The sequence below is a fragment of the Typopeltis vanoorti genome, chromosome 22 (assembly GCF_054136105.1).
Source record: "Typopeltis vanoorti isolate ZY-2024b chromosome 22, IOZ_Tvanoo_1.0, whole genome shotgun sequence".
Taxonomy (NCBI): domain Eukaryota; kingdom Metazoa; phylum Arthropoda; class Arachnida; order Uropygi; family Thelyphonidae; genus Typopeltis; species Typopeltis vanoorti.
In genome coordinates, this window is record NC_143570.1 from 4,911,289 (window position 1) to 4,937,623 (window position 26,335).

Below are 26,335 nucleotides of genomic sequence, written 5' to 3' on the forward strand. Positions count from 1 at the left end.
CTTATATCACTTAGTTATAGGTGATATAAGTAATTATCTCTGCAGAACTAGCTTATGCTTTTATATTTTTTTTAGAATTATTTATTGAAACAGTTAGTGTTAATATGAATATTTTCTAGATTTTCAGTTTAGTCTTCTCCATATGGAAGCAAAATTCATGAATGAAATTTTGAATCCTTTTATGTTACAATCTTTAACTTGCTTATAGATATTACATACAATATTGATCAGCAACTCTTTGAACATTGTACAGCTAAATTTGCAGACAATACCCAGTGCTGTGTCCCTGTGTTTGACATTTGTCATGAATTACCTTTATGTCCAGAACATGCAAAGAAAAGGGTAAGTTAAGTTTCATAACATCCCTTAAAAGTTAAAATTCTATAGATATTTCAGACTGGCTTATTATTTCAAAAATGAAGAAATTTAATATTCTGAAAGAACGGAAATATTATAAAGGATGTTTTTTTTTAGTCTGATTTATATTTCTTTTAAGCATGGTTAAAAAGAATATTTATGTATATTCTCAAAATCATGAACTTGTAAGGACCAAAGAAATAATATGTTATAGTGGATGGCTTTTGAAAGTTTTTCCATTTGGAAAGTAAATTATATTAGAAAAGAAATTATATTCTTGTTTTAATCCTTTATCCAAGTATAAGCTAACTACCGTATATTATCGCGTATATTGCGAAAAATTTATGGTAAAAAATACTGCTTAAAGTTAGGGGTTCGCATTATATTTGGATCCTAAAAAATATAACATCTTATTAGACTTGCACACACAATATATACTACCTAATGCCTATGCAACCAAATCTACTTGACCCACTCGCATTCGGCGACCAAGCGCGCATCGTATCTGTGCATGCACTCTCCGTCACCGAATGATAGAGCACAGTTAGGTAAATCAGTTTAACTACAGTTCATTTTAAATATTAATTCGTTAAACAAACCTAGCCTGAAAATGAGCAACAGAAACGTAAACTTTCATCTTTTGAAGCAGGATTTAAATTGCATGTCGTGCAGTTTGCAGAAGAACATAATAACAGTTTTACTATGAGAGAATTTGGTGTAGCAGAGAGTAATATTAGACTTTGACGTAAGCAAAAAAACAGTCTCGAAAAAATCCCCAAAACGAAATGTGCCCATCGTGGAGATGTAGCATCCTTTCCAGAACTCGAAGAAGAGCTAAATGAATGGATTTTGATGCAACGACAAGATGGCATTATAGTAACAAGAAATGCAATTCGTTTTCGAGCTCTACAACTCAAGAATGGTAAATTCAAGGACACACCAGGTATTTCATCTTTTCTTGCTTCACCTGGGTGGTGCAACAGATTTTTGGAACGCAAAGCATTAACATTACGACACTGAACAAAAATTGCACAGAAATTACCAAAGCAGCTTGAAGAAAAAGTGCAGTCCTTCCATAAATTTATCATAAAATTACGGAAGTGTCACGGATATGAATTTTCCCAAATTGGCAATATGGATGAGACGCCCATGTACTTTGATATGCCTGGGAATCGAACAGTAAACTCAGTTGGTGAAAAGGGTGTCTTCTTAAAAACAATGGGACATGAAAAAATGCATTTTACCATTGTTCTAGAATGCATGGCAGACAGAACCAAATTAAAGCCAACAGTGATATTTAAATGGAAGAAAATTCCAAAGCATATGAAATTTCCACCAGGTGTAATTGTTCGCACCAATCAGAAAGGTTGGATGGATGAAGAAGGTGTACAATTGTGGCTGGATCAGGTATGGAACATACGTCCAGGTAGCTTTATGTCAACAAAGCATGCTAGTCTGGAATATGTTCTGGGCGCATTTAACAGAGGCAAGCAAAGAGAAAGCACGTGAGCTACGTACAGACCTAGCAGTCATACCGGGTGGTCTAACTTCCGTTTTGCAGCCGCTTGATGTCAGCTTGAATAAGCCATTTAAAGATCACTTACCTGAAAAATGGAGAGAATGGATGTCAACTAGTTTGGTGAAGATGACAAAGGATGGGAATTTTCAGAAGCCTGAGATCACCCTAGTCACCAGCTGGGTTAAAGAAGCATGGGATTCGATACCATCTGAAATGATTCAATGCTCATTTCTTAAATGTGGAATAAATAATTCAATGGATGGATCCGAAGATCACGTCATATACGAAAGCGAGGATGACGCACAACAAATTGGAGAGCATGAAGACGATGATGCAATCCCTACAGATGAATTTATAAATGAAATGTTTGACGACTCAAAAGATGAAGAAGAATTTAAAGGATTTTGACATTTTGTTTTAAAATAACTATTTTTCGTTAATTCGTCTTGTATTTTGACATTTTGTTTTAAATAAATATTTCTTTCATTAATTCGTCTTGTATTTTGACATTTTGTTTTAAATAAATATTTCTTTCGTTAATTCATATTGTATTATTTATAATGTTATGGAACAAGATTAACAGATCACATTATACGTGGACATGGCATTTTAGGACTAGTTTTCAAACAAAATTTCTAGTTCGCATTATACGTGGATCGCATCATACGCGATAATATATGGTAAGTTTCCCCCATGAAGTACCTTCACGAGTAGGCTACTTGTATGTATAAGACTTGCAATTTCACATAAATTGCCCTAGTATCTTGAAATGCGCATCGCGCTTCCTTTTGGATGTATATATTGCTGTGCATTATGAGATGAGTCACTGCCTAGGGTGATTCCCTTTTAATTGAGGTCTCAACAGTCGGAGCTAGACCTATGAAGATACTGCAAGCTTAATATTGTAGATTTCTTATGTCTTCCATATACAAGTGGAAAAATGATGCATCACCATATTATTAACCCCATCATCCATTTGGATGAAATATCAGTCCTCATGATGAAGTTTTTTACATAGAATTAATATAAACAAATTTTTATCATAAATGCAATTTAAATATAGATATTGCATTATTCGTTTACTTTAAATTTGTTTTGTGGTATCCTTGTACATAACATTACTTATGCAATTTAGCTATTTTTTTTATTACCCTGTGTACTGCTGTAACCTCTGACATTATCATATCCATGATATGTCAGCGTAATATCAGTAGTTTTGCAATTTTATTAAGTATTTGTATTCAGGACAACTTTGACATGTATATATGCATCAAGGCTGGTTGGGTGGTTAAAATACTCTGAATCAGAGAGAGTTGCAGAACATTTGTTTTGGCATGGTTAGAAAGTAAATTATATTAGACAAGAATTAAATTATTTTCTTCTTTTACCCAAACAAAAGCAAGCAAAGTTGTTGCATGAAGTATCTTCATGACTAGGCTATTTGTATGAAGGTGGCATCAAATTTTGTTTGCTTACATTTGAATAAAGAATAAAAAAAATAGTGTAGTTTATCGTTTAATACAATTTACTTTAAGTGGATGGTTTGCTCTGTTGAATTTACCTTTTCATAACATTGATGATAATGAGTATGTTGCTCAGGATCTTCTTGTAGTCCATTGTAGTGAATGGATTCACAGCAACAGTGTTTGCTGTTGTGAGACTTGATTGTATTATGTTTTTAGTAATAATTGTATTACATTTTGTTGTCAGTATTTGGTAAGGGTTGAAAATTTGTGGACTAAAAAAAAAGTTGTAAATGGAAAATAAAAGAAAAATTAACAAAATTAATAATCATATATTTCTAAACTTCAGCTTTCAGAATTGACGTGTAGAGTCATGAAATGGGGAATGTTATGAGGGTGTCTATAAGGATAGAAAAATTAGAACTTATTAGTAGGCTTAATAAGTTAAGAAGCAATCTTTGAAAAGAAGAAACCAATGAAAAGTTAATGTCAGAGTCAGCATACATTTTTTTAATGTATTCCTTAGAGAGAATACATTAAAAAATGTAATTGAGTGAAATTAGGAGTAAAAATGCTAAAACAGAAGTCATGTGAAGCCTTTTGGAAAAATAAAATACAGTAATCTACCATTTATCCAACCACACTGGGAAGCAGTTTGCTGTTCTGATAATTGAAGGTTCGGACAATTGATGTACAGTTACATGGTGTTACCAAAAGTCAGATGATATGCAAGGGTCGTTGTTTTGAAGATCAAATGGTAAGTCACTGTGATTCACCAATGCCATTATTCTCTAAAGGAAGTAGAAAAGGTCTTGTAGCCCTTACTGACTTCTAGAGACTGGTTGGCAGCTAATCTCCACCATTAGCAATTCAGAGAATAGCTGACCCAAGATTATCAGTGATTTTAATTGGCATCTGGGGAGGAGAGTATAGGAGACAGACTAAATATTATGAAGCTTACAAAATGGTCCATAGGCTATTGAAAGAGTATCGTAACTAAAATCACAGTTGATTAAGATGACATAAAAAATTGAAGATAAAGATGTTGCATGCATTGGATGTTCAGAGTAATTACTTTTCAAGGTTGTTAAATGAAACAAAACAAGCAATGACAGAATAGTGGTAGAAAAGATCCAGGAAAAAGTGTATTCCATTATTGAAAATAGGAGAAAAAAAAAACTGAGATCTAAAGTGCAGAAAGTCAGCTAGAATAGATGATATTCAACCATTAATGCTCATATTATATAAAATTTCAGAGCTCCATTATTCAGATAGCTTGATCAGAAATGGAAATAAAATTGAATGAGAGAATTAAGACTAATTTCCCTACTGAGTGTTCATTTTAAATGTATGCAGGCAAGCTTAAAAAGTGACCGAGAAAAATGAAAAAGAAAGTTGTTGGAAAAAACAAGATTGGTTTGGGTGTAATAAGTACTGGAAGGACTATTTAACACAACTGGTGAAGAAATGATAGCAGTATAACAGATCTGTTATTAAGTTTTATAGGTCTGAAAAAAACTGGTGAAAATGTTTTGGATCTCGAGTTCATGAAACTACCTGAATATTGGTAGAAGCATGTGGACAACAGAATGGATTACTTTGAATATTATACTGCATATATAATACTTCATATTTAACCCTCCAACCGGCCAGGATGTAGATATATGTCCAGCTAAATCTGGATACGATTCAATACACCTGTTGAAAGAACACGGACAAGTAGTGCAATTTAGCTGTTCTATCCTTTAGAAGGTGCGTAATCCTTCACGCTGTAGAGAACACTTAACCAGATTATCTTGCGAAGCTGAGTCTCAGTTCTCTATAACAAGGCATGCATTTCCTTGCTTTATGCTGGGCAACTATACTCTTACTCTTAGTTATATTAGAGAGACTAAAAATATAGAAATTATTTTTATTTTCTCTTTTTATTGTACAGTTTTTAATTCCAGGACAAAATATAAATCCTTGCATACTTTCTTCACTTAAATATTGCATTACCTTGGAGAACCAATGTTTAATATTTTTGTGCTAATTTTGTCTAATCGCTTACTCGACAGAACATTTTCTTTGTATTTGAAAAAATAAATTCACGATAATTATTTGAAATATTATTTTAAAAAAAATACTGGCTGCCAACGTTCTTGATTATGTTATTTTTGTTCAAAATCATATTTTGAAGAATAATTCACAGATTTCAAATATGCCTATTTTTCTATTAAACTTTGTCTATTAAATTGTCATAGCAGTGTGTGCCACAGATTAGAAATTTTCAAAGCAGCATGAATTTTTTTTTATTACAAAACAGCAAAGTTTGATAATAAATATTTGTGCTACAATAAAGTTCGACAGATTGAACAATATTATTGCATTATTTCTTTTCTCCTGTGGGAGAAAAATGGTAAAATGTCACTCATATAATTATAGCAGATTTTCTATTGGCATTTACCAGAATCAGTTATTTGCATGCATTGGAGAAGTATGAGGCCTGGAGATTGGCTTTTTTTGTGTGGGTGATGATGTAGCGGATCTGTCAGGGATAGGAAAATTTGGGCAAAAATTACAGTTAGTTGCTTTGGTAAGAGACCTAAAAGGCTTGTCTGCCATTTCAATAAGATGCAAGGTTCCTGCATTTTGCATTTACAAAGTTGGATTAGTTTTCTTGCATTTGTTTTGGGCGAGATCATGAGCATTAAAGGAAGATGGAGTTCTTGTTGATAGCCAGTTGTGGTATACTCCATTTTTTGCTCACACCTTCTGGAGAATCAAGGATTAGATAAGGGAAAGCAGTGTAAGATGGTGTGGGGAATGGCATGGAAACATGCTAATAAAGTATATGAGGCACATAGAAGTCACGAAGTTAATTCTATTTGGCGTTATTATAATGCCAGACTACTTTTGATTGAGAACAGCTGTGTGAGTATTGCTCTATGGGAGAAGTCATAAGTACTAGATTATGAAGTGAATTACCTAGGGAACATACAACATTCACAGTGTACTAGGAAGAGATCTAGTGTGTCTGGGATGTGGTTGGATTGTCTGGTATTCTGGTAGGCAGGTGAATAATTTGTGTGAGATCATTAGCAGTGGCAAATGTTTCGGCATCTCTGCTTGCTTGGTATATGCAATTGGAGGAAGAGGAGAAAAGCAAGTTGGTTTTGTGAGCATTAAAATCTCCCAGGAAGACAATTTCAATGCTAGGAAAGTGTGACTGTAGAAAATCAGTATTTTAGGAGAGAAAAGCAAAGAATTATGAGTGGTTGGTGGCATTGGGAAAGTGATAGAGACAGCAAATGAATTTTGCCGAGTTTAGTAGGGAAATTTTCAGCCAAAGGAGGTCCAAGTCAGATAATTTTAGATTGGGTGCTCTTTGACAAAGTATGTCAGTGCAAATATATGCACAGACATCATCCTTGGTTGGGTCAAGGAGTGTGTAATTAGGAAAGTTGAGATGAGTAATGCTTGTTGGGGGGTGAGATTTGGGTTTCTGCTAGGAAAAATAGGTGTGGTATTGCAGATTGGAGATGACAGTAAACATTATATTAAGATTGGCATGGAGGCCAACTTATGTTTGTGAAGTGAATTTGGGCATCTCTGTGGGACTTATTGTTGCCTGCGTGGGTCATGCACATTCCCTGTGCATTGCCTAAATATTGTTTTTCACAGTGGGTAACAGCATTGCTTGATTTCTGCACTTACCTTTCCTTTTTTGTAGTCCATTATCCAATTGTCATCACCATTTTAGAATTTTTCTTCCAGTTGTTTTTGTAGTTGACATCCTTGTTCTCTCTAAGTGAAGTTACGTCAGGCATTGCTTGTATGCATGATTTGGGGATAGTGCCTTTGAACACTTGTTTATTTCTATTATTTTTGATGTGCTTGACCATGTGTTGCAGATCATTTTTGAAAAGCATGGGAAGTTCATTCCATGCCTCTGTCTGAGTCTGCCTCTGTTGAAGTGATCACTTGAATGGTAGGATGATATTAGTTGATAGAGATGATAGTCAGGTAACCACTGCAGTAGTTATATTTAAAATGTTTAATTAGCAATTCATGAAGATGGTATAAGGTATTGGACTGCTGAATATGATAATTTACAAAGTTTGAGCAAGGATAGAGTGGTGGAAGAGGAGCTAGTAGTCAGTTAGGATACAAGCAATTAGCAAACTCAGTACAGTGCAGTAGTTCCCCCCCCCCCTCCCTGCTTTTCACCATTCTGCTCTTTTATCCCTTTCAAATATAACCATGATCCTCAATACACTCAATGCAAGTCAATTGAGAGAAGTGCATGGAAGGTTGGTGAAACATGGCAAAAGAGCAAACCACTCTTTTGCTATGTTTCACCAACCTATGCATTTATACTTTGCATTTATACCAACCTATACTTTCCATGCACTTCTCTCCATTTACTCACATCGAGTGTGTTTGTAGAAGTTGTGTGAGGTGCATCTCTTAGAAATTGTACACTGTGTGTGTCTCTTACATTTGTGATTATAATGGCACCTCAGTGTAGTGATACAAGAATCAGAATATTTAAAGGTAAGCTTTTGCCTGTATTCACAAGCGATTCCCAAGTGCGTTATTTACATTTTTCGATGGCCAAAATGCATTTGCAAACGAAATAAAGGCTCGGTCCTGCTTTTTTGCCGATTTCAGGTTTTTGCCAGTGCTCTGGTCCCTAACCTGGTGAATAAGTTGGGTGGGGGGGCACCTGTATTAATCAGGCATTGGGACTTAAGTTCAATTTATGGGATTGCTGCATGGAGTTATTGTTGCCTACATGCTTATCTAACATGAGTTCCACAAAATGGAGGTTCCTAAGAGAGGAAGAAAGATAAAATTTATTCCATTGCATGAAATGGGAAAGGACAAGACAGACTTCAAATTCGGATTGTTTCTGTTTAGAGTGGTAAAATGTTTTGTGGCTAGTAGATTTAAGTTGTATATTTGGAGCCTTGCAGTTCTTCTGAACTCTTTGAACTTCTTTACACGATTTTTTTTTTAATCCAGGACAACTATAATAAAATGGCTTCTGAACCTAAACCTAAGAAACCACGTAAGAAACCGAAGCCGTCAGCACTGACCAGGCCAGCTAAGCGTAGTAAAAAGAAAAAAAAGCAAAACCATCTCCGTCCTTCATCTCCTAATTCACCTGCATCATCTCCTAATCATCAGCCAAACAGCTCACAGTTAGGTAAGTCTTTTTTAATTAAAAAAACTACATCAAAAATGATTCCAAGCTAATTAAATATTTCTGCATATGAAATACTGCATGTATCATATCATGTAAATCCTGATCATAGTACATGTATTGTAGTCATTGTGGTATAGCAGTATTTGCTATTTTCTTTTTTAGGTACAAGTTGCAAAATGCATAAACACTAATTTAATAATTATTTATTTAATAAATAATTATTTATTAAATAATTATTTAATAAATCTACTTGCCACTTAAGCTAGTGGCATCATCTGGGTTGGGATGAGCACACAAATATACAACAAGCATTAAATATGAATCATTACAAACTAAAAACACTGAATAGGAACTGTTACACAAAAATACAAGTAAAACAGGAACATGTGGAGCATGAAAGCTTGCACATGGTCAGTCATTGTTCAGCTGATGTGCCCGATAGTTTGCAAAAAAATTTTACTTGTATTTTTCATTCTTTTAATGGGCATTTCAGAAAAAATAGGTAGAACATTACTTAAATGCAGCATCAAGACAACCTTCGAACCCCCGCAAAACTAAGTAAAGAAATTTACTTAGCTCCTCCAAAAATATTCTTCCATACCTGCCTACCCAGGGGTTTACAAAATTTAATGTACCTGTAACATACCTTACATAGGGGAAACACGATGCACCATCCCAATCAGAAAAGTGGAACACAAACATTAAATACCTCAACTATGGTAAAACAGGCCTATCAGACCATGCTCTTCAAACATGCCACAGAATTGACTGGAAAGGCACTAAGTCCCTATACCACACCCAAAACCTGGTATGAAAGAAAATTCAAAGAAGTTTGTGAAATGCTGAAACATCCAAATCTGAACAGAAATGATGGATTAATTATTCCAAGAATGCGGAGGACCCATCTTCAACCAATATAGCAACCAGAACAACCCAGACAGAAGAAAATCTCAATACGAAAGGACTGTAGAAATTGTTTAAATGTAGTTCCATTTTTTTTTTTCCCCTCACCAGAGATCATGCTAGGATAAATTATTAAAAAAACATCTAGATTCATTATTAAATATATGAAGAGCCAAAGGCTTCAATTCGGTGACATGAACTTATTTAAGTTAAGGGCTATTACATCCCATATTGTTTCATAGCCAAATAAAAAACTCAGAGTTTCATGTTGAATATAGAAACTATATAAAGTTCGACGAGTCCAAGCATAAGCAAATGCCTGGATAGTGCAACACCTGACCCATTTGGCAGTGCAACACTGAGGTAACTCATAGTAAGGGTGGAGCAAGCTCCAATCACTATTCTTGGTATTTACCCATAATGTGAAACCCAGCTTCTAGGAGCTGTATTACTGTTCTACATTGAGAGAAAGTCACTGCCCAGGCTGGTTTCAACCTTTATCGAGGTCTCATCAGTGAGTAGGTAGAACTAGTAATACCAATTTTGTAGTGAACAGAACTTATATACCCTACTATGAGAATTGCCAAGAAGGTGTCCTAATAAATTATTAATTATATGAAGAGCCAAAGGCTTCAATTCAGCGACATGAACTTATTTAAGTTAAGGGATATTACATCCCATATTGTTTCATAGCTGAATAAGAAACTCAGAGTTTCATGCCGAATATAGAAACTATATAAAGTTCGGCGAGTCCACGCATAAGCAAATACCTGGATAGTGCAACACCGAGGCAACTCATAGTAAGGATGGAGCAAGCTCCAATCACTATTCTTGGTATTTACCTATAATGTGAAACCCAGCTCCTAGGGGCTGTATTACTGTTCTACATTATTAGAGAAGGTCACTACCCAGACTGGTTTCAACCTTTATTAAGGTCTCATCGGTGAGTAGGTAGACCCAGTAATACCAAGTTAACTGTTTACTTTAATGGCGAGATGGACATCAATCCCTTGGATTTTTATCCCTTCATTGCTAGATTGTGATTAATAATGAGAAATTTTTGAGCGCCTGGCTTGCCCGAATTAGGTCTGTATAGAATCGTTTGAAGCGATGATCAGAGCTGCCTTTGGGCGTTTGTATCTCCATCTGTCATTTTAATCATAATTTGATGCATCACGAATGAGTTGGTTGGGATGGAATGATGCCTGGTTGAGATACGAAGGTATGTCTGGCATGTTTCCGTCTTGGTGGAGGAGAACATTCCTAACAAACCAGGGGACGTCGAAGATCATTCGGAGGCATTTATTTCGTAGTACCTGTAGTCTTGATGTTTCTGGGGGAGGTGTGGCTCCATGCCGGTGATCTGTACGTTAGTATGGGTCTGATGATTGTTTTGTATATTGTTAGTTTGTTTTCTGTACTGACTTTGCTTCTTCGGTTGAGTAGCGGGTAGAGTTGAGCTATTGCCGAGTTGGCTTTGTTGCAGGCATGTGAGATGTGGGGGGTTGAAGCTGAGTCAGTTATCCAGTTTGATTCCCAGGTATTTTAATTCTTTTTGACATGGGATATCAGTGTTGAACATCATGACTACTCCGTGGTGGGTTGCTTTCCTTCTTATAAAGTGTATGGCCATGCTCTTGTCGGCATTGACATCTATCCTCCATTTCTGAAACCATTCTTTAAGATTTGTTGCTGCGTCTTGTAGTCATTGTGTGGCTAAGTATGGCCTGAGTGATCTGGTCAGTATTGCCATGGTGTTTGATGCTGTGCTTGGTACGTCTGAGATGAAAATGTTGAAGAGTAGTGGTGATTGGAGGGAGCCCTGTGGGACACCTGCTGTGATGCTTCTCATGGAGGACCTGAGGCCACATAGCTTAATTTTCGGTCTTTCAGATAGGATACTATGATTTTGGCAAGGTTTAGTGGGTATTTTGCAGCTATTAATTTGTGGATGAGACCTTTGTGCCATACTTTGTCAAAGGCTTTCGCCACATCCAGGAAGATTGCACCTGTGTGTTGTTTCCAGTTGCATCCAGTAGTTATGAATTCTATAAGTCTGTGGACCTGTTGGGTTGTGCAGTGGTCTTTGCGAAATCCGAATTGTTCTTTTGGGATTAGGTTGATCTTGTCCGTTTCATTTTGTAGGCGGTTCAGAATTATCTTTTCCGCAATTTTTCCCAGATTTGATAGGAGGCTAATAGGTCTATAGTTCTAGGGGAATTGAGGTGCTTTTCCTGGTTTGTGGATGAGGATTACATCTGCCTGCTTCCAGCGAGTGGGGAAGTAGTTGAGTCTTAACATCGCGTTGATGATAGCCACTAGATGCATAACTGTTTTATGGGGGAGTGCTTTTATGGTTTGGTTTGAAATCTCGTCAGGACCTGGGGCCTTTCTGTTGTTGAGGCTCTTGATGATTTGGTGTAGCATAGCTTGTGTTTTCTTGGCTGCTGGTTTGATGGAGTGCACAGCGGACATGCCTGTGTATTTTTTCAATGAAGTGCAAGGTCACATGCGCATAGTTTGGGCTGAATTGCAGTTCCAGGGCGTCCGCGAAGGCTTCTGCTTTCTTGTCGTCTCAGTAGGCTATGCCCCTTTCTCCGTGGATTGGCTGAATGTTGGGGCGGTCGCTGTGAAGGGCTTTAGTCATTTTCCACAATGAGTTGTCTTCGGTGTTTAAGGAGCTTAGCTTCTTCTCCCACAGCTGGTTATTGTGATCTTTGATCGAATATTGGACTAGGTTTACCCTGTTTAGGTCTTGTCTGTCCTGGGGGGGATAGTGTTGTATGGTAACGGCATCTGATCCTGTTTTTGCTGCAGATGAGCTCTAGAATCTCTTCTGGGAGCAGATTGGCTTGAGCTGGAGCAGTAACTGTGGAATCTGCTGCTAGGCCAGCTTGGATTGTACTTTCCAGTTTTCTGATCGCTGTATCTATTTCTTTAGGTGAGGAGGTGGTTGGAACGGGTCCTGTGAGGTTGCGGAGAGTAGCATTCAGCTTTTCGAAATTTGTGGAGGACTGCCTGGAGATGATTTCTGTTTCCCCGCCTAAGCTTAATAGTACCGGATTGTGGTCAGAGCTAAGATCATTGACTGCCTGTAACTGGAATTCGTGCGAGGTGTTCCTGAAAATGGCTATATCCAGCACATCAGGTGTTCCCAGCGGTCCGTAGTGTGTTGGTTCGGCAGGACCTGCTATAATGATGTTTCTTGTCATAGCGAATGTGTGTAGGCTCCTCCTCCCGTTGTTGTTGGAGTTCCTTCTGTTCCATGCGGGATGTTTTGCGTTTAGGTCTCCCGCCACAATTGTTGCTTTGTTTGTGTCGAGGAGCTGGGAGAGATCCGAGGCTAGTAGTGGTTTGCCTGGAGGGTTGTAGACTGAATATAGCTTTAGGTTACCTGCATTGTTGATGTGTATCTCAATTCCAGTTTCTTCCAGGTTTGTAGTCGTCTGCTTGATCTCGTTGTATCTTATGTCTTTTTTTGACAAAGATAGCCGTTCCACCTCCTCTAACATTGAGTCTGTCATTCCTAAGTAGTGCGTGGTTCCTTAGTTTGGGGTTGTCGCATTGCCAAAAGTGCTTCTCGTTCATTAAGAGGATGTCTATTCTATGTCTTGCTGTAAATTCTTGTAGTTCCAGGAGTTTGTTGTTTAGGCCGTTGGCATTCCAAAATGCGATCTATATGAAGTTGTTCTAACCAGGCGTATTATTCATTGCTTATCATTGTGAAGATGACTTGAGTGTTTTTTAAGAACTTGTTTGTATCACTCTGATTGGGGTTGGTCTTGCTGAAAGCCGTTATCATCTACCCTAGGGTGGCAGCTAGGATAGCAGCTGTGTTTTGACTGTTGGGCATAGGTTCTGCTGATTTAGCCTTTGAGGTGACTGCTGCAGCATATGAGCTGTGTGATATTCAGTGATGGATTCCTTCTTCAAGGGGTGTTGCACGTTTTTGAGCTGGTGGAGTGCCTGCTTTTCTGTTTCTTGCCAGGTTATCTGGGTGGAGAGTGCAGCCTCTATAGTTGGCTGGGTGTGGGCTGCCTTAGTTTGCACATGTGGCTGGAGTTGTGCGTGGTTTGGAGCATGTGTGAGGTACGGTGACTGTCCCTGCACTTCACACATTTGTACTCTGCTCTGCACAGTTTCTGTGCATGCCCATATCTCTGGCAGCGATGGCATTGTCCTGCTGTTGCTTTCTTTCTGAGTGGTTCTGTTTTAATCCTGAGGTTTCAAACTGTTTTGAGATCGTAAATCTCTCTTTGCTCCTTACTAATTTCCACGAGAACCAGCAGCATGGGACGTTTGTCTGCCTGGTACATTCTTGATATTTTTATGGGCTCCAGTCCTTGAGATCTAAGGTCGATGGCTATTTCTTCTACCAGTCTTCTGATGAAAACTTTTAGGTTTTTTTCAGTTCGAAAGTGTGGTGTGGGGTCTTTAGCTCGTCCATTAACTTTGTTAGCCGACGGTAGTCTGATGTCCCTTCGGGCTGGATAAGGACTCCTTCATCTGAGTTTTTGGTTGTTTTGAATTTAATCTCTGAGTTTCTCATGGCCTCCGAGATTGTCGACCATTGTTTTTTGTCTCTTAAGATTACCGCGGGACTTGTTCTTTGATTTGAACCACTGTGTCCATTGACTGGTGTTCTGGTTCTTCTGGTGGCGTCTCTTTTCATCGCTTTTTTCTACTCACCGTCTGGTAGTCGTCCAGTTCTTCCGAGGTCTGGGTATCTGTTGCTGGGTTGTTGTCTCTTGTGTCATCTTGAGAAGTGCTGGGAGAGGTTCTGAAGGTTGATAGTCCTCTGTTTCGACTTCCTCGATCTGATGGATCTCTACTTTGCCCGGCCATTTTATATGTAGCAGGTTTCCTACATGTCGGAAAATTGCAAGCAGCTACTTAAAGTCTAATTCATCGTACGGACTGTTCATGATGATTAAGCCTATCTGTAGTTTGCTGTACAATCTTCAGAATTACTATACTCTGTGATCACCTGTCTCAATCTTTACCTTACCTACTTACCTGAAATTTTGGCATCTACAGTATATATTTCTTATACTTATATTAATAAAATGTTCTCAAACAACTCTGGTTTAAATAACTCCCAAAAGAAAGATTTGATTTACGATCAACCTTCTCCTATGCTCAATCTAATCTGATCTATCCTCAGTCAATCACTATTATTTATCGCTTCCTAACGAATCAAGATTTTCAATTTCGTTTCAATCAAGTTTTTCGCTACAAACTTGGTTAATACCAAGTTTGTAGCGAACAGGACTTACATATCCTACTATGAGAATTGCCAAGAAGGTGTCCTAATGAATTATTAATTATATGAAGAGCCAAAGGCTTCAATTCGGCGACATGAACTTATTTAAGTTAATGGATATTAGATCCCACATTGTTTCATAGCCGAATAAGAAACTCTGAGTTTCATGCCGAATATAGAAACTGTATAAAGTTCGGTGAGTCCAAGCATAAACAAATACCTGGATAGTGCAACACCTGACCCATTTGGTAGTGCAACACTGAGGCAACTCATAGTAAGGGTGGAGCAGGCTCCAATCACTATTCTTGGTATTTACCCATAATGTGAAACCCAGCTCCTCGGAGCTGTATTACTGTATTCACATTATGGGTTTCACATTATGGGTAAATACCAAGAATAGTGATTGGAGCTTGCTCCACCCTTGCTATGAGTTGTCTCAGTGTTGCACTATCCAGGTATTTGCTTATGTTTGGACTTGCCGAACTTTATATATCGAAAGTTTATTTTTTACTTGGTTAGAATATAATAAATTTAGTTTAATCCTTTATCCAAGTGTGAGCAAACAAAGTTTGCACCTGAAAGTATCTTTAGGACTGGAGTAAGGTGGTACAACACCAGGGCAACTCCTTGCAAAGGCGGAGCAAGCTAACATCACTCCTATCTCAGTATCTTCGATAATGCAAAACACATCTCCTTGGGGATATGTCTAATGTTACGTGTTAAGGGAAGGGTCACTACCCAGACTAGTTTCGACCTTTATTGAGGTCTCTTTGGTGGGAGCCAGGCACAAGTGGAGATACCAGCCAGAAGCATTAGCAAGGTCATCTCTACCTGTATGAGTTGCCAAATGGTGTGCCACCTTTTTAATAAATTACTCTGGATTTAGAGAAAGATGTTGAAAGTTTATTTTTCACTTGGTTAGAATATAATAAATAATCCTGAAGTCCAGTCCTGAAGATACTTTGAGGCACAAACTTTGTTTGCTCACACGGATAAAGGATTAAACTAAATTTATTATATTCTAACCAAGTGAAAAATAAACTTGCAACATCTTTCTCTAAATCCAGAGTAATTTATTAAAAAGGTGGCACACCATTTGGCAACTCCTATAGGTAGAGATGACCTTGCTAATGCTGCTGGCTGGTATCTCCACTTGGGCCTGGCTCCCACTGAAGAGACCTCAATAAAGGTCGAAACTAATTTAGGTAGTGGCCCTTCCCTTAATGCATAATATTAGACATATCCCCAAGGAGATGTGTTTTGTATTATGGGAGATACAGAGTTAGGAGTGGTGTTAGCTTGCTCCACCTTTGCAAGGAGTTGCCCTGGTATTGTACCACCTTACCCCAGTCCTGAAGATACTTTCAGGTGCAAACTTTGTTTGCTCACAGTTGGATAAAGGATTAAACTAACTTTATTACGAACTTTATATAGTTTCTATATTCGGCTATGAAACAATATTTGATGTAATATCCCTTAACTTAAATAAGTTCATGTCGCTGAATTGAAGCCTTTGGCTCTTCATATAATTAATAATTTATTAGGACACCTTCTTGGCAATTCTCATAGTAGGGTATGTAAGTTCTGTTCGCTACAGACTTGGTATTACTAGTTCTACCTACTCACTGATGAGACCTCAATAAAGGTTGAAACCGGTCTGAGTAGTGACTTTCTCTCATAATGAAAGTCACGCTAATTTTCTACTTCTTCATCCCATAGTGCATAAAGGACCGTAGAGTAGTATTATGGAATATTAGGAATATTTCCTAATATTCCATAAGGAATATTAGGAAATATTCCTTATGGAAATCTTCAGCTCAGTTCTTAATTGACACTTTGCTTTAAGCTATGTAAATGTAGCACCTGTCCAATTTTTTATATTGTCTATCCAGTTTATTCTAGGTCTGCTTCTATCAGCTGATATGACGAAGCCACATAAGTTGTTCGATCTTAGTTATGATGTTATCTTGTTATGATGTTTGAGCACGTGGCGGTGAATTTGAGCTGTGCAGAAGAAAGTGATTTTTAATCGGTGAATAGTCCGCTTTCTCCCCCGTTTTTCTACGTTTTTGAGTGCTAAATTGTTTCTCTGAATACGAGTGTACTTCAGTGGTTGTTTTTTGGAAGTTAGTTGCTGTCGCGATATAACATATTTTGGTACCGTCGGAATCGAACGCGTAACGGTGGAAGACAAAACGAAGCTAAGTTACTGTATTTAGTTATATTTCATTTTATTTAATTATATTTAGTACTTAAATGTTCTGATGTTTGTACTTTTTTTCCTCTTATTTATTAATTGAATAATTATTAAAGATTAGGGTATAATTTGACAAAACACGTCACAGATAATAATGGCACCTGTGCGAAGGAAAATGGCGGCCAGTAATGAAGGTTCGCCATCGTTATCAAAGAATGGTAGCATAAAAGAAATGAGTCAGTGTACTAGCTGTGAAATGTATGCTTTGCGGAGTGCGGTCGGTGTGTGGTTAGATGATAATAAAGGATTGAATGTGTGTAGAAAATGTAGGGAGAATGCGGAATTGAAGTGTATTTCGGAACGTGAGTGTGATATTTTTGTCAACCTTCAGAATGAAGGAAACAGGGATATGACAGGAAACGGCAAGGTTGTACATGAAAATTGTGAGAGTGTGAATGTAGAAAGTGTGAATGATAGTATAAATGGTTTCTCAGAGAACAAAAAAGATGAGATAGATGCATTGAGTGAGATCGCGTTGTTGAATAGTGCGATAGAAAGAGCAAAACAGCAGCTAGAGTGCATGAACAAAAGTAGACTGAATGAACCAACCAATAATAAAAGGTATGACAGGAAAAATAGACGTATGAATGTGAACATGAACAAAATGAAGGATAGAGTGCTGTATGGAGACTCGTTAGTACGAGGTGTGTTAGTAGAGGATTTGACAAAATCGTACCAACCTGGTGCGACCATAAAGGACGTAACTGCGTCTATTAGAGAGCAAAAGGAAAGGGTGAAAGAAATGATTGTTGTGGCAGGTACGAATGATTTGAAAGGAGATAAAATGGAAATGATAGAAGACCTGAATGAATTGTTTGAGGTAGCAAAAGAAAAGAGTGAGAGAGTTAGAATGATTAGTCTTTTGCCACGGTATGACAGTGAAATGTTTAAAAGGAGGGCTATAATTGCAAATGACTTTATGCGTGGGTTATGTATGACGAGTGGTGTGGAATTTGTGGACGTGTGGAGTGAGTTTGATGGGCGAAAGGATCTATATAAGATGGATGGCTTGCATTTGAATGGTTACGGTGTAAGAAGACTTGAGAAAGTGTTGCTGAATGTAGTGGATGTGCAAACTCAGGGAAACTAGATTTGTTGGGGGGGGGGAGTAGAGATACAGTCCTTATGGAGGCAGTTGAATGTAAGAATGAATATAATATGCCAGAGCAAATAAGGACAACAAATCTGAGTGGGATAGTTAATATAAGGCATCAAGGTAGGGTTGGGGCTAATGGGGGTGTTAAATTCATGTACACTAATACTAGGAGTATTAGGAACAAGAAGGAAGAGTTTTTAGCCATGGTTGGCACTTCCAGACCACAGGTTATAGGTATTAGTGAAACATGGCTGACTGTAGATGATATAACTAGTGGGATTGAATGTGATGGGTATAGTGTGTTCAGGAATGACAGAGAGAATAAAATGGGGGGGAGGAGTATTGTTGATGATAGCTGATGAGCTCCAGCCAAGGAGAATAGAAGTTGAATTGCAGGATAGAGAAAAGAGCACATTTGAGGCCATTTGGTGTGAGATTGTGGCTAGCAGAACTAAATATACAATTGGGTGCTGCTATAGACCAGGTGATGGAAAAGATGGTGGTGACAGTATGCACAAGCAAATAGAAGAAATGGGTGGAAGGAGGGTGATTATTATGGGAGATTTCAACTATGGTCGCATTGATTGGAGTGAGGAGAGGACACACGGAAGGAAGGAACTGGATTTTATGCGGTTATTAAGGGATAACTATCTGCGACAGCATGTAATGGAAAATACTAGGGGTCAGAGAGTGCTTGACCTAGTAATTACATCTGAGGATTTGGCTGTAACAAATATGACCACATTGCCACCAATCGGTGAGAGTGATCATAGGGTCTTAACTTGGGAGGTGGCTAAAGGTGTAGAATTTTCAATTAAGACAGGGTACATGTGGAATTATCGGGCTGGAAAGTATGACAAGCTTAGGAGTTTGATTGGTTCAGTGCCATGGCATGTGCAACTGCAAGGACTAGAAGTTGATAGTGCATGGGAGGTAGTTAAGAAGTGCTTGCATGAAGCAATGGCTGACTGTATACCTAGAGTCCGAATAATAAATCAAGTAGGGGTTAAATGGATGAATAACACCATTAAGCTTGAGTTGCAAAAAAAGAAACAACTAAGCAACATGTTCATGCAAAAAAAAAAAAAAAAATTACTTATATAATTATACATATAAATTACAACAAACCAGTATGGACGGTGACCAATAAAAGTTGAAAAATTGCTTAGAGTCCTAAAGTCAGGGTTTACTAGAAAACTAAGTGGGCTGAATGTGTGCCATCCCAACTCTTGGTATTTTTGTGTCACCATTATTGTTAAGGAGAAGGGTGACCGGCAGGCACATGAACGGTATAAAGCACAGGCCAGAAGGGTGACGAGTGTGGTAAGAAAAGCAAAAAAGAATTACAAAAGAACATTGGCCATGCAGGCTAAAGAGAATCCTAAACAGTTTTTTAGATATGTAGCAAGTAAAAGGAAAAATGTACATGGCAGATTGATTTTAAAGAATGCCGATGGTAGGGAGGTAACTGAATCAGTTGAGATAGTTGAGTTACTGAGTGAGCACTTTGCAAAAGTATATCATCCAGGTGGTGACATTGCAGAAACGAATAAACCAGTAGATTATACTGGAATTGTGGTTAATGAAGTGGAGGTGAGTAGTCTATTGCATAACCTCAATGTCAATACATCTGTGGGATTGGATGGTATACCAGCTCGTGTTGTACGAGAAGCAGCTAAAGAATTGTCAGTACCCTTGACCATTTTGTTTAATTTGAGTCTCGGGTCTGGGTTAGTCCCGAGCGGGTGGAAAGAGGGGAAAATAGTTCCACTGCATAAAGGTGGTTCCAAGACTGCTGTAGTAAATTACTGACCGATTAGCATATCAGGAATCATTGTCAAGGTCTTAGAGAAAATAGTCAAGAGGAAAATACAAGATTGGATAGAAGAAAATGGGATACTGTATCGGGGACAGCATGGTTTTGTGAAGGGTAGGTCATGCCTCAGTAACTTGCTCACGTATTATAACACAGTGACGGCTGAACTGGATAAGGGTAATGGGTTTACGGTGATTCTACTGGACCTTGCCAAGGCCTTTGACAGGATTCCACATAGAATTCTAATCAGTAAATTGCAGCATATGGGAATGGACATAGGGTTGGTGAGATGGATAGGAGGGTGGTTGACGGAGAGATATCAGAGAGTGGTTTACTCGGGAGTAGAGTCCACAAGACGGCCTGTGACTAGTGGTGTGCCACAAGGATCTGTTCTTGGACCACTGCTGTTTATTTTGTTCATAAATGATATAGGAAATGATCTGAGAGGAACAGTTCATTTGTTTGCGGATGATGCGAAGTTGGGTAGGGCAATAGTGAATGCAGATGACGTCAAAATTTTGCAGGATGATTTGGATAGATTGGAGGTCTGGGCTAAGGAGAATGGATGTCAGTTTAATGTGGCAAAATATAAGGTTATGCATTTTGGGGTGAAAAGATTGGCGGCAGTTTACTGCATTGGTGGAACCGTGCTCCAGGAAATTGATGAGGCACGAGATTTAGGAGTGTTGGTAGATAAGGAATTGAAATTTAGGGGACACATTGCAAAAGTGACCAAAACAGCTCATCAAATCACTTGGTTGCTGAAGAATACGATGGCAAGCAGAGACAAGCAGGTTATTGTTCCTCTGTATCGAGCCTTGATAAGACCCCATCTAGACTACTGTGCTCAGATTTGGTCACCTAGGTTTCTTCTTGATGGGGAGGAGGTGGAGAGGATCCAGAGGCGAGTGACCAAGATGATAGCAGGTCTGTGGAATGAACCGTATGAGAACAGGTTGAGGATTTGTGGGTTGCAAAAATTGGTTGATAGGTGGAGGAGGGGAGATATGATTGAGACATTCAAATTACTGAAGGGTTTCTATAAAATTAATTCAGAAGATATTTTTGAGTACAGGGCTGGTTGTGGGAGGACTAGGGGACATCCATGGAAACTGGGCAAAAGTGTGGTTAGTAAAGGTGTTAGAGCTGGGTTCTTTACTTTTAGAGTAGTGAATGAGTGGAATGCGCTCCCTGAGTCTGTGGTGGATGCTGTGACAGTGAATGAGTTTAAGGCGAGGTATGATAGATACTGTATGAATGTCAAATAGTTGTGATGAATATGATTTGGGGCCTCCCTCGATGAGTCCAATGACTCCCTGGAGTTGCCCGTAATAATAGTAATAGTAATCTCTTGGACTGGCAAAAGAGCTGATTCTTTGTCTTACTTCAAAATTTTGTGATGTGATCAGTGTATGGTATCTAAAGATACCATACACTGATCACATCACAAAGTCATCTATAGCACCTCATTTCAAATGCCAGCAACCTCTTTTCATCTTGTCTTAGGAGGGTCCAAGTTTCACTTCCATATAAAAGTACTGAATTTTATATAAACAATACTTCTAAGTACTGTGCCAATAAGGCATTATCTGTTTAATTCTAAATTTATCTGTCCATAGCAGTTTTAGTTTTTGGAGTGTTGTTTGTTGCTTTTGTAATTTTTGTTCTAATATCCTGTCTTGAGCTCCTTCTTTATTAAAGATACTCCATAGGTATTTAAACTGATCAACTTTTTCTATGGGTGTATCCTTAAGTAAAGTGTTTTTTTTTTTTTTTTTTTCAGTTTGTCCTACAGCACTTCTTTCCTGGTCAGAAGCACAGATATTTGTCATTGTTTCTGATTTTTGAGTACTTATCGTTAAGCTATATTTTTAAGAGTATAAGCAAATTTGTGATTATTTCCTGAAGATTGATCTCCCTACTCACAGTTCTCCAGGGATTCATTTACAACATATTCAAGGCAGCAGTTAAATAACATTGGTGATAATTTCACCTCTGTCTCACTTCATGCTCCATTAGAAAGGGAGTGCTATAATTCCCCTTGATTCCAATCAGAAGATGAGTACAGGGATTCATTCAGTCATATTATTTTGTTGCCTATTCCATAATGTTTCAGAATTTTCCAAAAGGTATCATGCTAGATAGAATCAAAGGTTTTCTGTAGGTAAAAAAAAAAATATGGTGCATTACATTACTCTATTGTGTTCTACATATTTTTCTCCAATGATATGGAGTGTAAATATATAATCAATTAAACTCTTGTTCTTTCTAAATCCAGCCTGGAAGTCTGAAAAATTGAATTCCACTTTTGCTTCAATATGTGAGAGTGAGATGGCTAAAAATATTTTGCTTGGGTGACTGATGAGATTAATTGTCCTAAAATTCTTGCTGTTTTTAGTGTACAAAATGTATTTGATGGTCTTATTAATCTTACTACTGCAGGTCTACTATTTACAGGTTTAAAGTCTATGACATAGTGCTTAATATTCTTTTGGATCTAGAAAGCAACTCTTTCTTGAGTACCCAAGTAAAGAAAGAGATTTCCTTCCTCTGTTGTTAATTCTCCAGATTCTGACCTTGTTGCAAAATCTTGAATTGACCACATTGATATAATGATCTAACATTCCATGTTCTGATCATAAATCTGTTTCTCAGACAAAATTCACATTTAAATATCTTTATATTCTTGGGAAGATCATTATTGCTAGTAGCACATTTTTCACCATCACTCCTAGTGTCTCCAAAAGATGACAAGGTTCTTGTTTGTCTGGATGATGACCGAGCCAGCATGACTTTCTATAAAGTTTTCTTCATATCTAATAGTAGGAATTAAGGACAGATGGTATCCATCTCATCTCCTGTCTTCACCTACTAGGTGAGCCAAATACCTGGGCAGACTCTCACTGCATAAGATGAAAAGAAATAATAAAATAGGAAAGATTCACCTCTATCCCTCAAATATTCTAATAACATTAGGGGTGGAAAGAAGGATAGGGACCAGTCTACAGATAATATAGCAGATGTATATTACATGAAATAAGGCATGGTCCAGCATCAGATACCTCAGGTTTGCCACCCCCATACTCACTGAAGTCTGCTCTTGAGGAATAATTTGCTTAACCAATAATACTATTGGCTTAATCGTTAATGTGGGGGGGAGATCCTGTTATCTGTTTAGTTTGAGATTACTAACAGATAAATTACAACAAAAATAGTATTGATGGTGACCAATATATCATAGATCTGAAATTATTGCTTAGAGTCTTAAAGTGAGTTTGCTGAATAATACTTTGAAACACAATTTATGTGGGCTGAATCTTCCATCCATATTCTTAAGGATAGCACATATTTAATCTAACTACATAACTTCTCCAAAAAACCCTCACTTTTCTAATTTATCTGCAAGTAATCGCTAGCATAACTTTTGTTCTAATTTATCTGTTAATAAAGTTAGCCAAACAGATAACAGAACTCCAGCTTTAATGTAGGAGTTTTTTTTCTTTTTTTACCATGATCAATCAAATAGTGTTAATGGTTGACCAAATTGCATTGCTTTAGCATGCTATGTGTATTGTAATGTAGCATGTGTCTCCCTCTATATATATACTGCTTTGAAAGACATTAACAGATACCATAGTGTGAGGAAGAAACAGCCATGATCCCCACCTTAATAAGATGTAGGACCTCCTTTCACTGTGATAACTGTGGAAATCTTACGCTATATACTTTCCATAAGCATATAATTGCGATTAACGGGAAATGCCAGTCAAGTGTGGTGACATTCATGCCCAAACCACACAGCTACAGCAGCAGCCTTATGACAAGGTGCATTGTCTTGCTGAACAATGGTCAATTCTGTAGAAATGCCAGAAATTAGAAAGCATTGTATTGTTCTGAATGTTCAGATACCTCTTCTAGTTCAGTATTCTTGGCACCACAGAAGTCCAAAGCCAAGCCAGGAAAAACAGGACCACACATCACACACCACATCTGAATTTCATAGTTGGGGTTATGCATTCTAGTAAGAGATGTTCGTCAGGCATCTGCCACGCCCATCCATCTGCTCGGCAGAGGGTATAGGCATGATTTATTGCTCCACAGCTGCTTTACAAGCTTCTCTGTCCCACTGTACACACTCTTTGCACCACTGAAGACGGTACTGCATGTTGGTTTGGATAATGTGGGGCTTGCATATTTCAGTCCTATCATGGAAGCCCATGTTATCAGCCTTGGTTCTGAATATTTTGCAGATTTGTGTTCCAGTCAATGCTTGGAACTCCATATTCAATGTATTTGCCAAAGAATGGCAGTTTTTGCATATTATCCTTTGTAGTTGAGTGTGGTGGGTCATCTGCTGCAGGTAGCACTTGTAATTGATTCCCTGCACTTCCATCTCAGTATTGGTATCACTGATTGTTGACCTGGGATGGTTCAATTTGCTGAACCAATAGGCCTGTATCTTATCACAATGCCTCTTTCAAACTCTGTCAGTTCCCTTCTTGCAGCCATTTCACGTAGACACAGTTGCTCTGACTTGGGAGCATTATATTCCTTCAATTTATACTGGTTACAAACATGTGATTCATTACATGACACGATGGACCTTGCCCATGGGTGTCCTTTGACCTCTTTCCAAACAGCACGTGTGTGTACACACATACACCCCAGATGATGTGATAGTTGGAAAGTTTTCCATTTGGTTAGAAATTACTTTAAACTTGCTAAAAAATTATATTTTTGTTTAATCATTTGTCCAAGGGTAAATAAACAAAGTTTGTGCATGAAATATTTTCATGACTAAGCTACTTGTTTATAGAGATGATGACTTCACGTCAGTTTTTAGTATCCCATAATGCAAAGCACACACTAATTTCATAAGTGTATATTGCTGTGCATTATGGAAAGAGTCACTACCCAGACCATTTTCGATCATCATTGAGGTCTTATCAGTGGGAAATGTATGACCTCTTCATTAACCTTCATTAATCTTCACATCAATTGCATTATAGAATATCAATGCAATTGATGTGAAGTCATCAATCTCTATATACAAGTAGCCTAGTTTTGAAGATACTTCACATGCAAACTCTGTTTGCTTATTCTTGGGAAGTTTAATGTAATTTCTAACCAAATGGAAAAACTGTCTTCAGCTCTCTCTGATCCAAAGTATTAAGTATTTTAATGGTAAATTATACCTTTTTTACTACTTGTATATGGAAAATATATGTGATTTCTGCATTAATTAAACTTCACTCTCCCCTCTGGGTTTGGCTCCCACTGATGTGGTTTTTTTTCCATGGATGTGAGACTGCTGAAGTGGTCTTGATCACTGCATTCCATTAGATTCTTGCCTGTGGTATGGCTTCAAATGACGTGGCCTTTATTAGAGCCCGTCAGTGGATACTTTTCCCTAGGAAATGAGTAGTTCTGCTCAGTGATAGGGTGTGCCTGTCACTGAGTGGAACCATGAGTAATCAAGAGTTAAGAGTTAATATGATCCTTCGGAGTAACTCATTGAGGTTAGAATGAGCTTAAGGATTGTCTAGTTTTTGGAGGAGGACTACTTATACAAAGATTTGGCTCCCACTGATGACATTTAATGTTTGTCCTTAGGCATGCTTGTTTCCTGGGGAGTAGAGTGGTTCTATTTATTGGCAGGTCTTTGCCTGTCATTGAGTGGAACCACTGCTGAATTTCCTGTCCTGGAGTGATTCAGGTCAAGAGTGATGAGCTTAGTAGTGATCCTTAGTAGGGTCAGTCATTGAGATTTAGAGTGATCTACAAGATGAGTTAAATTTTTTTGGAGAGATACCTCCCTCACCCCTTATACTTTACAGTACCTCTAAAAAGGTAGAAACTAGTCTGGGTAATGATCCTGCCCATAATGCATAGCTACATACATTGAGTTAGCTTTGCATTAGGAACACCCCCTCCCCTGATTTACAAATTCAGTGCAATTACAAAGTGCCACATGATATCAATGTTATGTGCAGCTACTATAAATAGGCACACCTATCCTCTGTATATAATCAGCAAACATTTGCCAGTAATGGGGAAACATGGCGAAGTAAGCCAATTTGACCACAGGCAAATAGTTGGGACCCAGAGGGCAGGTGCTAGTATTTCAGAAACAGCTACACTTGTTAGTTGCTCCCATGCTACTGTATCAAGGATGTACCAGGACTGGATTAACCATGAAAAGACATCCAGCAAACGCTCGCATTGGTCAGCTACATATGGTTGATCCTAGAGGTGAACGTCAAGTGTCACAACTTGTATCTCAGCAATGACATTCAAAAGTCACACAGCTCACCCATCAGTACAACAGCAGGACAGTTTGACCCATTTTCACATGCACCGTACCTCGCTTTGCCTGGGTTTCCAGAGACTAGCAAGGGTACCTATGATGACAGCCAGGCATTGCAAGCAATACCTCACATGGGCCAAGGAATAAAGCCCTATTCCCTGGC

At 38.0% G+C, this 26,335-nt stretch overlaps 1 protein-coding gene across 1 annotated transcript in view; it reads left to right on the top strand.

Annotated features, from left to right (window-relative positions):
- Positions 1 to 26,335, top strand: part of l(3)L1231 (zf-C3Hc3H domain-containing lethal (3) L1231) — a 281,991-nt gene that overhangs the window by 201,493 nt on the left and 54,163 nt on the right. Inside the window, exons 5-6 of the mRNA XM_090412243.1 lie at positions 209 to 342; positions 8,347 to 8,530. Coding sequence (XP_090268369.1) covers positions 209 to 342; positions 8,347 to 8,530 — 318 coding nt within the window. The remainder of the gene's footprint in view (positions 1 to 208; positions 343 to 8,346; positions 8,531 to 26,335) is intronic.